The sequence below is a fragment of the Vidua chalybeata genome, chromosome 18 (genome assembly GCF_026979565.1).
Source record: "Vidua chalybeata isolate OUT-0048 chromosome 18, bVidCha1 merged haplotype, whole genome shotgun sequence".
Taxonomy (NCBI): Eukaryota; Metazoa; Chordata; class Aves; order Passeriformes; family Viduidae; genus Vidua; species Vidua chalybeata.
Genome location: NC_071547.1, coordinates 2,218,875 through 2,231,968, shown reverse-complemented (window position 1 = coordinate 2,231,968; position 13,094 = coordinate 2,218,875). Strand labels below are relative to the sequence as shown.

Sequence of the window (13,094 nt, the reverse complement as noted above, 5' to 3'; positions counted from 1 at the left end):
GGACGTGCTCCCAGGCACCCTTTGTACCACCGGGAAGCAGGGGGAGGGCGCGAGGGAGAAGAGAGACTAAACAGAAAGAAAACCATTCCAAACCCACGTTCCTCGCCTTGCAGAAGCCATCAGCAATCATATGCAGGATGAGAATAACCAATCTAGCACAATTCAGCTCACACATGCTACAGGATCTCGTCTCATTACAGCTCTTTTATTTTAAGCACCCTCATGACACTAAAGAATTTGCAATTTTTTTTCTGCTTGCCAAAATTCATAATCACCAACAGTTTCAGTTTTCTTATTTAATTTTTTTTTTAACTCTTCTGCTCCTGGGCTGCTCAGCCTCGCTGGGCTCTACAGGGGGAAGGAGAGAGGCAGGGCTGGCAAGGCTGCAGCAGCTCATGGGATCACTTGGGATGTGATAAACGCTATCAAGCATGTAAAAGGCTGCTGGGGAGAGGAAGGAATTATTTCCTCATCTATGTCCATGGAGGGGAGTGGGAGAGGTGACGGACACAGGCTGCAGCCAGGGAGACTCGGGCTGACACAAACAACGGGAGAGTTTGGTCTGCAGCTCTCCCTCATTGCCTGGAGTGGGATCCCAGCTCTGGGCATGGGCAGCCCTCACTGCCAGGAGCACTCCTCATCTCTCCCTGATGGCGCTAGTTCTGAGATCAGCCTTGTTCGACCCCCAGCCTGGGCAGAGGTGATTAAAATAGCTTCTTGCACAAACAAGTCCCGAAACACTTCCTGCGTCCCCCCTGCTCCAAGCCTTGCCAACTGTCCCAAAGGGCATCCAGTCCAGTCCTTGGTGACATTTCTTATCTGGGTTAGAGTTGACAGTGGACCCGGGGGACATGCTGTGAGCCAGTTTCCATGTGGCAGGCGGGAGGCACAGCACAGAGCCCTGTCCTGAAAAGTCCCTGTGGTCCCAGGACACACACAAAGGTGACAACAGCTGGAGCTTGTCCCCATGGCCTGGCCTGAACCCTCGGCTTCCAGCCCTGCGTAAGACAACCCAGCCCGTGATGAAAGGAGCTGCCTGCACTTGTGGCCACGAGGAAAGGGTCTTCTGTGGGACACTGCCCACAGGGCCCAGGCTGCCAGGCAGGCTGGAATGGATACTGTGCCCCAGGGAGGGAGGCACAGGGCTCAGCAGCTTCCCAGAGACACCTACTGAGGCAGCTGAGGTTGGGATCAGCTCCTTAGTCATCTCCAAACTCAGCTGAGAAGGGAGGTGACACATGAGGACAGCCATCCCTGTGCACACCAGAGCACATGCCAGTGCTTTACCCAAGAGGATTCAGGGCTGCAGCATCTCTAAGCTGGCTCTTCCTGACTACAGATGCAAGCCAGCAGGAGTCCGGCTCCACAAGAGAGATCCCTGACCCAGCACACGGTGAAAGGCAAGAATGGGGCTGTTTCCAGCCTCACTGGAGAGCAACATCTGCTTATCTCCAACAGGAGGCACCGGGACACGCAGAGCAGCTTTGATGGGCAGTGCTGTGATGGCTGAGCAGGCGCAGAGCAGGCAGGAGCAGCTGGTGACCACCTGCTGGTACCACTAATGCAGCGAGGCACTGCCAGCAGTTCCCGAGGAAAAGCCTTCCCGTGCTGCAGGGGTGCAGCAGCAGCAGCCAGCACATCCCCAGATAGGCTCCTTGTGGGGTGCAGGAATGGCTTCACCACCTCCAACAGCTCTAGCAAAACTCACCAGACACTGAGGCTGGGTCCAGGAGGATTCCTGAAGGGCAACCTCATGCTGGAAAAGCCTCACGGTGCCCAAGTCAGCGCAGGTGAGAACCTGACATCCAAATAAACCTTGATGCTGAACTACCTGACTTGCCTCCATCTTGCAGGTTTGAGTCCACCTTGGCCCAAGTGTTTGGGAGTGGTCTCGTAATGTTTTCAATCAGTGCTCCTCCACTGCAGGGTGCTAGGGATGAAGGTAACACCTTCCCAGCTGGTCCTCTCCTCATCCCTGTTTCCCAAAATCATTGCAACCCTGCCTGCCATCTCTAAGACAAGATAACCACACAGGACACACAGCACCAGGGTGGGAAGGGAGAGAAACGCTGGAAGCAAAGGAGGCTGGCCCACTGTACTTCGTCAGCCTTTCCTCAAATAGCTCCCAAGCCCCAGCCACAGTGGCACAAACCCCTGGCATCTGCCCTAAAAAGGCAGAGAGGATTAGGACTTACCCTCGTAGGACAGCACGTGGCCTTTCTTCCCTTCGTAGATGACATGTCCTTTGGGCACGGCATCCTCCCTCGCCTTCTCTGCTCTGCTGGGGCTGTCTTCTCCGATTATCCTGGTAATGGTTCCTTTGTACAGCACTTCTGCCGGGGTGCCCTTGGAAAGCCACCAAGATCCATATTTAACAGTGTCACAACCAATTAAGCAAGCGCCGCGCGGGGACAGGCTGTTCCTCACGGGAAGCTGAGCGCAGGGAGCACACCCGGCCTCCGCTTCCTGCCGCAGCCAACAGCCAGGGACTTGCAGCTTAATTATTGATGAGAATGATAATGAGGAGCAGTGAAAAGGTACGTGATCTGTGTGAGGCTGCTGGGAAGAGGCAGGGGATGAGGAGAGAACAGACCTCCAGAACAGCAGCTCTCACCCCGTGCGTTTTGGGGGAAGCTACCTGGCCTGCTCCCTCTCCCCAGGTTTGGGGGACAGGGCTGGTGCTCCCCTGAGGACACCTCAGTGACAGCAGGAGCTGCTCCAGCATTAGCTTTTTCCCCAGCTTGGCACAGGAGCCACAGAGATGTCCTGCCCACCCAGGCACATCTGCTGGCAGCAGTGTGACCTTCAGTGAGCTGCCTGCGTGCGGGAGCTGGCGGCTGGCAGCGCGCCCGGGCGAGACGGCAGGCGACAACAAAACCGGTCCCGCAGCAGGTTGGGGAGCAGAGCCTGCCTTAGCTCCCCAACAGGAACAGCAGCAGGCTCCCCACACCCACCAGTGTGAACTGAAACCTCTCCTTCACCACAAGCACACACAGCTCACAGCACCCGCCCCTCGAATCCCCTTCAAAACACACGGAGCTGGATGTCCCTGAGGAGTCGCCAGTGATTAGCACCCTTCTGCCACTGTAACCTGTCGCTGCCAACTGGGAACAGCCACCATGGGGTGACAGTCCCCCTTCCCCATCTCTGGGAAGGCACGGTGATGCTGTCAGAGTGACACTCCTGACTGACACCTACCTACTCAGCTCATTTAACCTGGGACTGATGCCTGGGGAAGCCCTGGGACGCGATGCCCCCGCCAGCTTTGCTGGTGCTTCCAGGTTGTGCCACTCAGGCTTTTTCCCCACCCCTGCTCTCTACCAAGCCCTCAGAGCAGCAGCAGTCCCCAAAAGCCAGGGCATACCAGCACGTGGGTTCAGTGCTCTGGTCACCCAGCCTTGCAGGGGATCTGGGCAGCTGGTAATGGCTCTCCCAGCCCCAGGTAAGGAACCTCCCTTCTGCAGATGTGCTCCGAGGGGACGTGAAAGCAAGTGATGACAGATGGCTTCAGAGCAGAGAGCATCTATTCAAGATCTGCTTCCTGTGAACTGGATGACTCATCTGAGATCAAGTATCAGCTCTGGTAGCAGGAGCTGCTGCCAGAACAGGGGGCTCCTTCTCCCAGCAGGAGCAGAGGGATGCAGGCTGCTGGGCCAGCAGGAGAGCCAGGCAATGCCCTGGGTCTGGCCCTGGTACCTTAATCCCCAGCCAAACAAAGGAATCTGGATGGATTCATTAGCTGGCTGGATTCATTAACTGGATTGAAAACAGTATCTCAACAAACTCTGCTGATCTCCTCGACTGGCACATGGTACTCAAGGTCCTTGACGCCCACCCACTGCTGCCCACAGCTGCTGCAGGAGCATCTGAGAGGACAGAGCAAGTGTTTGCTCTGATGGGTTATTTACAGCCCCTGAGCCCCCACTCCTGGCAGCTGTTGCACACAGGGCACCAGGCAAGCTAAGCCTTTGCTCTGGGCCAGGATTCAGGATCAGGTCCCCAGGGCCAAAGCAAACATGGTCATCCTCCTTGAAGAAGGCAGGCAAAAATTGGAGCCTGAATGTCTTTAAATATCTGAATGATGGCCAGATAAAATCCTCACGGGAAACAGATTTTTTTTTTTTTTTAATTCTCTCCGCTCTGTTACCAGATGAGCAATAACTCACACTGCAAGAAACTATCGCCCGCTTGCCAGCTGCTCTTCTGAAGATGGATGGTGGAGATTAAGGCCAAAGTATCTTCCTGCTGAAGAGCCTTTGGGCAGGACCCCCAGCACAGCACGCTCAGCCCTGGCAGGAGCTCTCGCTACCTTACCTGCCCCTCACAGCCTCCTCCCTCCTCCACCTGGCCTAGCCCTCCACCCATCTCCTTTGCTCCACTCCACTTTTTTGCCCTGGCAAGATGATTTTTCCAGAGCCATTTACAGCTGCTTTTGCCTCTGTTCTTTACAGCTACAAAAGGCAAAGCTGGGTTTAAAGGTGTTGTAAGGCTGCACTGCTGTTTGTTGGGCTCTGCTCTTCTGCAGTCTTCACTCGTGGGACACTGCTCGTGTCATCCCAAGTGGGGGCTGTTTGCAGACCTCTCTGAGGGGCTCCATGCGGTGGGAGCATCACAGAGCTGCTGCACAGCCCTGTCCTGCACACCCAGTGTGCCCCACAGACCCCCAGTGCCCATGTCCAGCACCACACGCTGCAGCTGCCAGCACCCAGGGGTGACAAGGGACCTACATGTGTGATGGACCCTCGGTAGGTGATGGGCGACTCCGGAGGGGGTCTGGATGTGGGTGTTCCTTTGGTGATGCTTCCTCCCGAGGCAGAGCTGAGGGAAGTACCTGTAGGACACAAAACCTGTGAGCTGGGGGCTGGATTTGCTGTTCAAAACCCGTGGGGCTGAGACTACCAAGTGCAGGATTTGACCCAGTCTCTGTGGTACTGGAGGGGACACCCTCCAAGAGCTGTCAGTGCTTAATCCCAAACTTTGCACCCTTTGTACCAAGTGTCTTGAGAAAACCATCCCTGTGAGAGTGGGGTGGAGAGGAGGTAAAACATAGGTCTTTTGAGGCTATCAGCTCCCTGCTGTCTTTGTGGAGGTGCCAGGCAGATTTATGAGCCTGGGAGAAAGCACAGCCTGGCTCAGCCTCTCCTGATGTGATCAGAACAGATCTGTGGCGAGATGCAGCTCAGGGCGGCTTGAGTTCATTCACACAGATGTGTCCTGGGTTGGAGCCAGCCCACTGCACTCAGGCTCCCAACTTGTCTTACTGGGGGGGTTCACAAACCAGAAACCTCTGCATTTATTTTCTTCTGCCTGGTTAATGGGGAAAGAAACCCATCAGGGTTCCATTTAACCAAAATGGGGTCCCTGAGCAGCTGCAGCAGCAACAATGAAGAGAATGAAAATACCAATTAATGTAATTTAAACAGGTCTTGCTTCGTCTTAAGCAACAGATTTTCAGGTGCCCCTTGAATACAAAACCTCCACCAGAATCAACACTTGAGGGCCTGATTCAGGGAGGTGCAGAAAAGGGGCAAAGAGACCCCTTTGGCTGGGCACAATTCCAGAAGTCAAACCTGAGATCACTGGGCAGCTGCAGCCAGTGTGGCATTCACCAGGCTTGGCAGTGGCAGCATCCCTCCCTCCCCACAGCTGGGGCACGTGCCCCCCGCTCCGGGTCCTCACCCCGCAGGATGGAGCCCTCCTGGGATGGCTGCAGAACCAGACTTTCTGGCTGGCTGGCCTGGCTTCTAGGAGAAAGTTGTTCCTGCTTTACTCCAGGAAAAGGCACTGGAAAACATTAACCACGTATCAGCAGAGGTGCAGGACACGGGGCCACAGCCCTTGGCTGTGCCAGCCCGGAGGCAGCACCTTCTCAGCACCTTTGCCATTTCCAGCTCTTTGGGATGGGCTTCACAGGGTGGTGAACTCACAAATGCCATCGAGCAAAGCCAGATCCTTCACCCTGGCACTGCCCACACCAGGACCAGAGCTGACACTGAAAACCCTGTGCTGGTTTATAACAGGACCCACATACAGCGGGAAACAGAGCTCATATCCCTCCTCCCCAGGCTTGAGCCCTCACCCATTCCCTCCTGCTGTTAAGAAAAGCTTCCAAATCTGCAGACTAAACACTTTCTTTGTTCACTTCAGGCCATTTACTCTTTATCCTACTGGCCTGAGGAGCAACAGTATATTTCCTTCCTTCGATCACAGTATTACCTGAAGGGTATTTATGGGCTGGAAGTGTCCCTGACCGAGTTGTTGCTTTCCTATACTGCACAAATTTAGCTCCCTGTGTCTCTGCTCCCCTGATGGACTAATCCTTTCATCCTCTTAGCAGTTCTCTCTGTGCTCCCTTGCTGTGGCCTGTGCTCCTCCTTTCCCCTATGCTTCTGGCGAGCTCGCTCCCTCCTGCTCTCAGAGCACGTGAGAAACAATTCGTCTCCCCATTCCTTACCCAGTTTCTTGGGATCCATGGTTAGTGGCAGGCCCATGGTGATGGAACCAACGGGGACCTTGGCGTGCTCGGGGCTGTAGGGTGTGTGGAGCTGGATGGGCATTCCCTGTGGGGCAAGAGGAGAGGTCAGGAGCAACTGATGGTTCCTGTGAGGCATCTCCACTGCTCACACCTATCAATGCCCTACCTGGGAAATGGATCCGACGGATCTCTCCAGCACCGAGGGGTGCTTGGTGGAGGAGATGAGGGGAGGAGGGTTGGAGATGCTGGCTAGTCTCTGCAGCCCTGAGCGAGAGCTCTCATGCAGGTTTAGTGGGATGGGGTGTCCTGTGAGGAGAACACAAACATCAGTGAGACCCAGGGTAGGCAGAGCAGCTGCAGCCATCAGAGAGCAAAGGGGGAGGGAGGGAGCAGGGGCTGGGTGCAGTGACCTGGCTGGCTGTGAGCCTGCACGAGATCCAAGTCACACAGTCATTTTGGAAAGGACTGGAATAGTTTAAGTGACTGCCTTGTCCCCTCTGCAGCCAGAGGATGAGCTGCACCCGACCTGTCTGCCCCCCAGCCAGAGAGGGATAAACCCTCTCTGACTTTGCACCCACACTGCTCTGTGACAAACCACATCCCTACACCTGCCCCAGCCAGAGTTGGGAGACACACCTGACCACCCTGGGAGCTTTAAAGAGCCCAACCTGTGCTACTGGCTGTAAGCACAGCCTCTGGGCTCAGTCCCAGGTCAGGCAGGGGAGGACACGTGCCATGCAGCCAGTGGGTTTTACTTGCCTGGTGGGTTATACTGGAACAAGTGGGGCTCTGCCTGGGGAGAAGTTTTGATCACATCCCGGGGGTAGGACAGAACAGGGGGCCAGCACGAGGCAGCCATCGACTCGGCATTCAGCTTCTGAGCCTCTGCAATGGCTGAGAAATGCACGGACTTTTCTGCAAAGGACACAGAGAGAAACTGCGTGGTCAGCGGCTGACACAGGTGAGGGGTCCCTGTGAGCACGGCAGGGAAGCAAGAGCCAGCTCCAAGCACAGGAGATGGCTTCAATTCAGTCCACCTTGGCCATGAGGTGAGGGCTGAACTCTCCAGCCAAGCCAAAAGGAAAAAGCTCAGTGTCACTGCCTGGGTTTGACAGCATTTATTTCACTCAGATTTGAAGCGCAGTGGGATGTCTGTGCTGGTGACTCTGCTGGTGCTCACTGCCTGCAGGAAGCTCCACGGACCTGGTGCCAGCCCACCTCACCCAGGAGAGATGGCATTTGACATGCAGAGTCCAGCTCCTTGCCAGGACTTGTCCATTACTGAATTGCTCCTGGGCAGCTCCTGCCTGTGCCCACAGCTCCACATCATTCCAGCATGGCAGGGCTGGAGGATTAATGACGATGCTGCCAAATCCTTCCCTGAGGTTCAAGCCAAGAAGCAGCAATGCTGGCATTCCTCTGGTGCATGGGGGACATCCAGAGGGCACCAGCTCACTGGTGACTACACTGTGGGGTGCAGCTGGGCACAGGGTGCAGGCCACTGCCAGGACCACTAAAATGCCAGCACACCAGAGACGGGCTCATCCCCACATCACATAGAGAGGTGAAAGCTCAGCTGCTCTTAAAGGCTGGCTCCTGGCTATAAATAATTTGTAGGCTGTAGGAAAGGGCCTGAAATAATGGCATCAGTTTCTTGGACAGCAAGGGAATAACATACTGATGTTCTCTGAACACCTGGGACGAGCACACTGCTCGAGACTGTCAAAGGCAAATGAAGATGGAGATGGGCTCTGTGGAACAACCAAATGAGGGAAATGAGAGAGGCTCACTGGTCCTCTGTGAGGCACAGGCTGGGGGCAGGAAAGCTTCCCAAAATTACCTGGTTCAGGGCATCCTGGACACCAGGCTGGGTTCATCCTGGTTATAGAAAGGCTGATGGGAAGCCAAGAAGAGCTTAATGATGGAGGAGCTGTGCTGGGAACACCTGAACCCTGCCATTTGCTAAAAGATGCTGAGGAAAAGAGAGGCTTCATCTGCACCAGCTCTATGCCAAGTGCATCCTCACGCTTGGCTTAGCAGACAGATGAGACAGCCTTTTCTGGATGGATTAGAGGCAGGTTTGGTAGGATTTGCTTGTAATCAATAAACACTTCATTTTGCACTGCCCTTCCTCCCCGCATCCACCTGTGTAACGTTCGCGTTGACCAGAAATTAGGAACTGGGCAGTAAACAATAGCAATCACAAATGAACCCAGCCTTTAACCATCAATTTTTGATAAAAATAGATGCTGAATCCTGCTAAGCCTAATAATAGGGCAAGTAGATTATCAGAGGCCCAATTTAATGAGGCTTTACTACATTATCGTTATTAATGCTCAGTGTATTCAGAAGCTGGGAGATTATTCTTGTCCGCCTCAGTGAGAGAAGAAATCCATTCTGGGCACACAGAGGTGTGCAAGCACCTCTGCAGCCTGGTGGGACCAGACCTTGGGCTGTGGCCTCTTCTGTCCCCATCTATGATCCCAGAGAGGATCCCTTCATCCTGCCAATAGAGGGGAATCCAGGCACATCCTCCTCACTGATGGAGAGTCTCTGGCACACCCACACTCCCTGATCTTCCCCCCTTCAGCTCGGCCCCATTCAAGCTCTGCTCGTGTGGGGGGCAAACAGCGCTGGGATCTCCCAGCTGAAGAGGCTCCCTGACGCCAAGGCACTGTCAGCCAAGGCTGTGTGCACCCTGGATGGCTCTTGGAGAGCCTCGTCCTCCTCCCCTCCCCGTGGGAGCCGTCCCCTCCCCTGCGAGCCTCTCCAGCCTGTGAAATGTGGCCAGTTCCTAATTGCCCCCGCATTAGAGGGTGGCTATAACTCAGCCAGCTTTTGATAAAATAGCACTTACACGGGGAAGAGAGAGTTCCTATTACCGTTTATCAAGTCCCTGGAATGGGAGCGAAGGAGTCAGAGTTTATATGATCCGTCATCCAAATTAATGCTCTTGGCTCCCCATCGCCTACAGAGGCCAAATGAAACACAACCAAATCAACACAAAACACGCTGCTGGCGCTCCAACCGCCGAGTGATAACCAAAGATACGCCCGACAGCAACTCGGCACTGGGGAAAGGGATCCGTCTGCCTGTCGGTGAGATCCAGGCAGGGCTGCCTGCCTCTGCCCAGCCCCGTGATTAGCAGCTCCTCTTGGAAGGCCAGGCAGGGCTCAGGAAGGTATGGCTGGCTGGCCACCCTCCAAGCTGATAGAGCCCCAGCCAGCGGCTGCGAGGCAGCCAACGCCTCGGCCAGGATGTGTGCAAGACTTGGCTTTGAAGCGGATCCAGAGCGGTGCGAAGGATGTTGATCTCCGGAGCGGCTGCAGGAGTTCAAGCTCTCTTATCAAGCCAGGGAGGAACAGGAGTACCTGCTCTGGTGGAGTCAGCCCCTTGCTGAGAGGTGGCACAGGGCTGCTCTCCAGAGGGCTCTGCAGGCTGGGCTGGACTCTCCCTTTTAACTCCAAGCCATGTGGCAGCACGATGTCTGCAGTCTGGATGCTTGCCACTTCACTGGAATGGCTCGGAGAGCAGGGGAGGGAAGAGATGCACACAGATTTGCCAGGAATATCTGGCTATCTCCCTTCTAACCCCTGACCCACAGCCAGGACGTGTTCCAAGAGGCAGAGACAGAACCGAGACAGTGCCTGAGTCCATACTTGTACTGAAACCAGGCTTTGTGGGAGTTGATTTCTCCTCTTGAGGCGACTCATCACAAACCTGCTGCTTTTCAAAAGAGAAATGTGTTCCCACTATGAACAAGGGAGACCAGCCTATGTCTCCCTGGGGTCCACATGCATTCCAGACCCACTGTGGCACCCAGCACAGATGCACAGCCACACAGGGCTTGGAGAGCACACAGCTGGAGCCCAAGACCTACTGAGATGTTTGCAGGGATATAGGGAGGCATAATTACTTTCATTAACATGAAAGATTCAGAGCTGTACAGAGGAGAGAATAAAGTGCTTCATATCATTAGTGCTTCGCAGAGAACAAAGCAACAAAAGATCCACCTGGATAACAGATCCTTTGATAATGGTGCCAGCAGGCCGCAGAGTGGAGTGGGTGACTTCAACACCTAAAGCCTGCATTGCACCTCATACCCACTCATCTGCCTCACCTCCTCATCCTCCTGTGGCCAGGAGGAAGCTGGAGCTGCAGCACTGGGACATGGGTGATGCAGAGCCCTAGGCTGGAGTGCTGGCAGTGGCACTCAGCTGACAAGGAAGCTGAGCAGTGCAGCATCAGATCTGCACAGGATTTCAGCACAGGAGATCAAACCTGTTTACCTGCCACTGGGGAGGAAGAGCTGGAGGGAAACTGTTCCACCTGGGCAGCAAAGAGGAGCACAGCGGGATAAGATCTACTGGAAATGGGACTTCACAGGTGGCAACACCACAATTTAGAGGAAACTCCCTTTCTTGCAAGGTGAGCAGTCACCTTCCTTGCTTATATGCAAAACATTCTGAAGGTGTGATGCACACATGGCGCTATTTATTGTTTGAAAAAAATTGTGGCCAAGTGCCAGCAACCAACTCTTCTTGCAAGCAAATCCTTCTGTCCAGAGGGACGTGACAGCTTGAGGAATAACTACCTGGCCTGGACACTGCAGAGCAGGCTGCTACAATCCTGGCTGCCTGAGGGTGAACTAGTGCAGTGATTTTCCAGCAAACACCACAGCCAAGTCCAGTGCCTCCTCAGCGCAGTCTTATCCACCCTTCTCTTCCATGCACAAGCAGGTGATATTTGCAGCTGCACCCATTTCTGTTCAGGATCCAGCACTGGTGGACACTGTACCCACACAAGCCCAACTTCTGACTGCGCCATTGGGGACAGCTTCTCGTCTTCCTTAACAACTGAGCCACAGGCTGGCTATGGGGGGCAGGGACACAGAGTCTGAACTGGAACAGACTCTAACACTCAGATTAAAAACACATTTAGAGGATGGTTTCATCAGGACTTCCCGTCTCTCCTTAACCTTGATCCCCAGGTGCTCAAGCTAATAATGTTTCAGATGCTCTATGGTGGGAACCTCTGAATTGCTCATTAGGCAGCCAAACCACATCAGAGCTATTCCGGGGAGAAAGCACTGGGAATCTTTACAGGAACCTTTGGACTCCGAGTCACAGTATTAGCATTGATTTTAAATGAAATAATGGTCCCCGCTGTGCATTAAAAGCATTCTTTATAGAAAGCCAGCAAGGTAGAAAAGAGCCATTGTACCCAGAGCCTTGGCATGCCTCCAGGCCCCTCTGCTCTCTGGTGAATGGCAGATGCTAATAAAGGCAATCTTCACCTCCTTGGCGCTCCACACTGCCCTGCATTTGCTGTGGGCTCAATGAGACATCATGTACTGTCTAATGAACATGGGAAATTAGCCATGCCTCTCTCGTCCTGCCTCAAGATGCTATTAAAGAGCTTTCAGGGGCTGAAACAAGCTTTCACCTACGAGGGAGAAAGCTGCTGGCTGTGTACAGCTGCACACCCCGGGTGCTCCGCGCGGATAAACACGCACCGACACGCACACAGCCCTACCTTCCTTCTCTCCAACAGCGGGGCTCCGGCTCTTCCCCCTGGGACTGCTGCTGGGCTGCTGCTGCTCCTTCTCAGCCTGCTGCTGCTGCTGGGACTGTGAGAGCTTGCTCGGGGGCATGTCCTCGCGGGCAGACTCGTGGGCTTTTGTGATCTGCTGCTGGTAGAGAGCCAAGGCGTGGGGAGGCACCTGAGGCTTCGCGCTTCCACTCTGCAGCACCCCCTCTGAGAAACCTTCGGAAATCTGCAAAGCAGTAAGAGTTGGTGACGCTCACCATGTGCTGTTGACATCCATAAAAATCTTGAAGACATCAGGAGTTATGAGTAGCCCCTGCCCCACACTATCATGGCAAGTCTTAGCAGAGACCAAACAGGGCTTCAAAGTTCACTAGCCACAGATTTAAAAAGCCCATGACAAAAAGTACCAGCTCTGGGCTGGTGATACTACAGGAAGGAGTCAGACTTGTTCAAAACCTCTACTCTACAGTTACGTGCTTGTAGCTTTTGCCAGAAGTTACATTACAGCAGCCACATCTTAAGCTGCAATATGGGAAACTGGAAGAGCATCAGGAATGGGTCCTCCCTGAGCCTGCAAACCCCAAAGCAGGGATTTCCTCCCTGCCCACCCTGCGTCGTTGCTCCTCCAGTGCTGACTTTGGAGATACCAGGATGCTTCTTCTCACAGCTCAAGTCACTATATCAGTACTTCCAATACATGGCTACTGAGCAGTCAAAAAGGGGGACCAAGCAAAGCTCCTGGGTGAATAAGGTGATATCCTTCAAGCACAAGATGAAGTGCAGGGCTGGGAAGGTGCACTCTTTCTTTTTAAAGCAATGGGAGGCAGCAGTCATGTGGCAGTGAGAAGCTTTTTCTGTCCAGACCTCCCACGATTTTCTGATTAAAAGAGCTCAAGAGACATCCAAATGCTGCTGGCAGAGCTGCTCCAGCAGCTGGGAACACACTCTGCACAGGGAGCACCTTGCCTGGCCAGGGGCTCGCACCGCCCAGGCACAGCTCTCTGTGGACCAGAGGCCATCCCCAGGGATGAGCACATCCTTGCAGCCCTGACGCACACCACGGAGCCCA

At 54.3% G+C, this 13,094-nt stretch overlaps 1 protein-coding gene across 14 annotated transcripts in view; it reads right to left on the bottom strand.

Annotated features, from left to right (window-relative positions):
* Positions 1 to 13,094, bottom strand: part of NCOR2 (nuclear receptor corepressor 2) — a 230,159-nt gene that overhangs the window by 20,514 nt on the left and 196,551 nt on the right. For all 14 annotated transcript variants that reach the window (XM_053959970.1, XM_053959977.1, XM_053959978.1 and 11 more), the window contains 7 exons: positions 12,011 to 12,251; positions 7,235 to 7,390; positions 6,642 to 6,781; positions 6,455 to 6,560; positions 5,680 to 5,784; positions 4,728 to 4,831; positions 2,196 to 2,346 (listed from right to left, as the gene is read on the bottom strand). In XM_053959970.1, the coding sequence (XP_053815945.1) occupies positions 2,196 to 2,346; positions 4,728 to 4,831; positions 5,680 to 5,784; positions 6,455 to 6,560; positions 6,642 to 6,781; positions 7,235 to 7,390; positions 12,011 to 12,251 (1,003 nt within the window). The remainder of the gene's footprint in view (positions 1 to 2,195; positions 2,347 to 4,727; positions 4,832 to 5,679; positions 5,785 to 6,454; positions 6,561 to 6,641; positions 6,782 to 7,234; positions 7,391 to 12,010; positions 12,252 to 13,094) is intronic.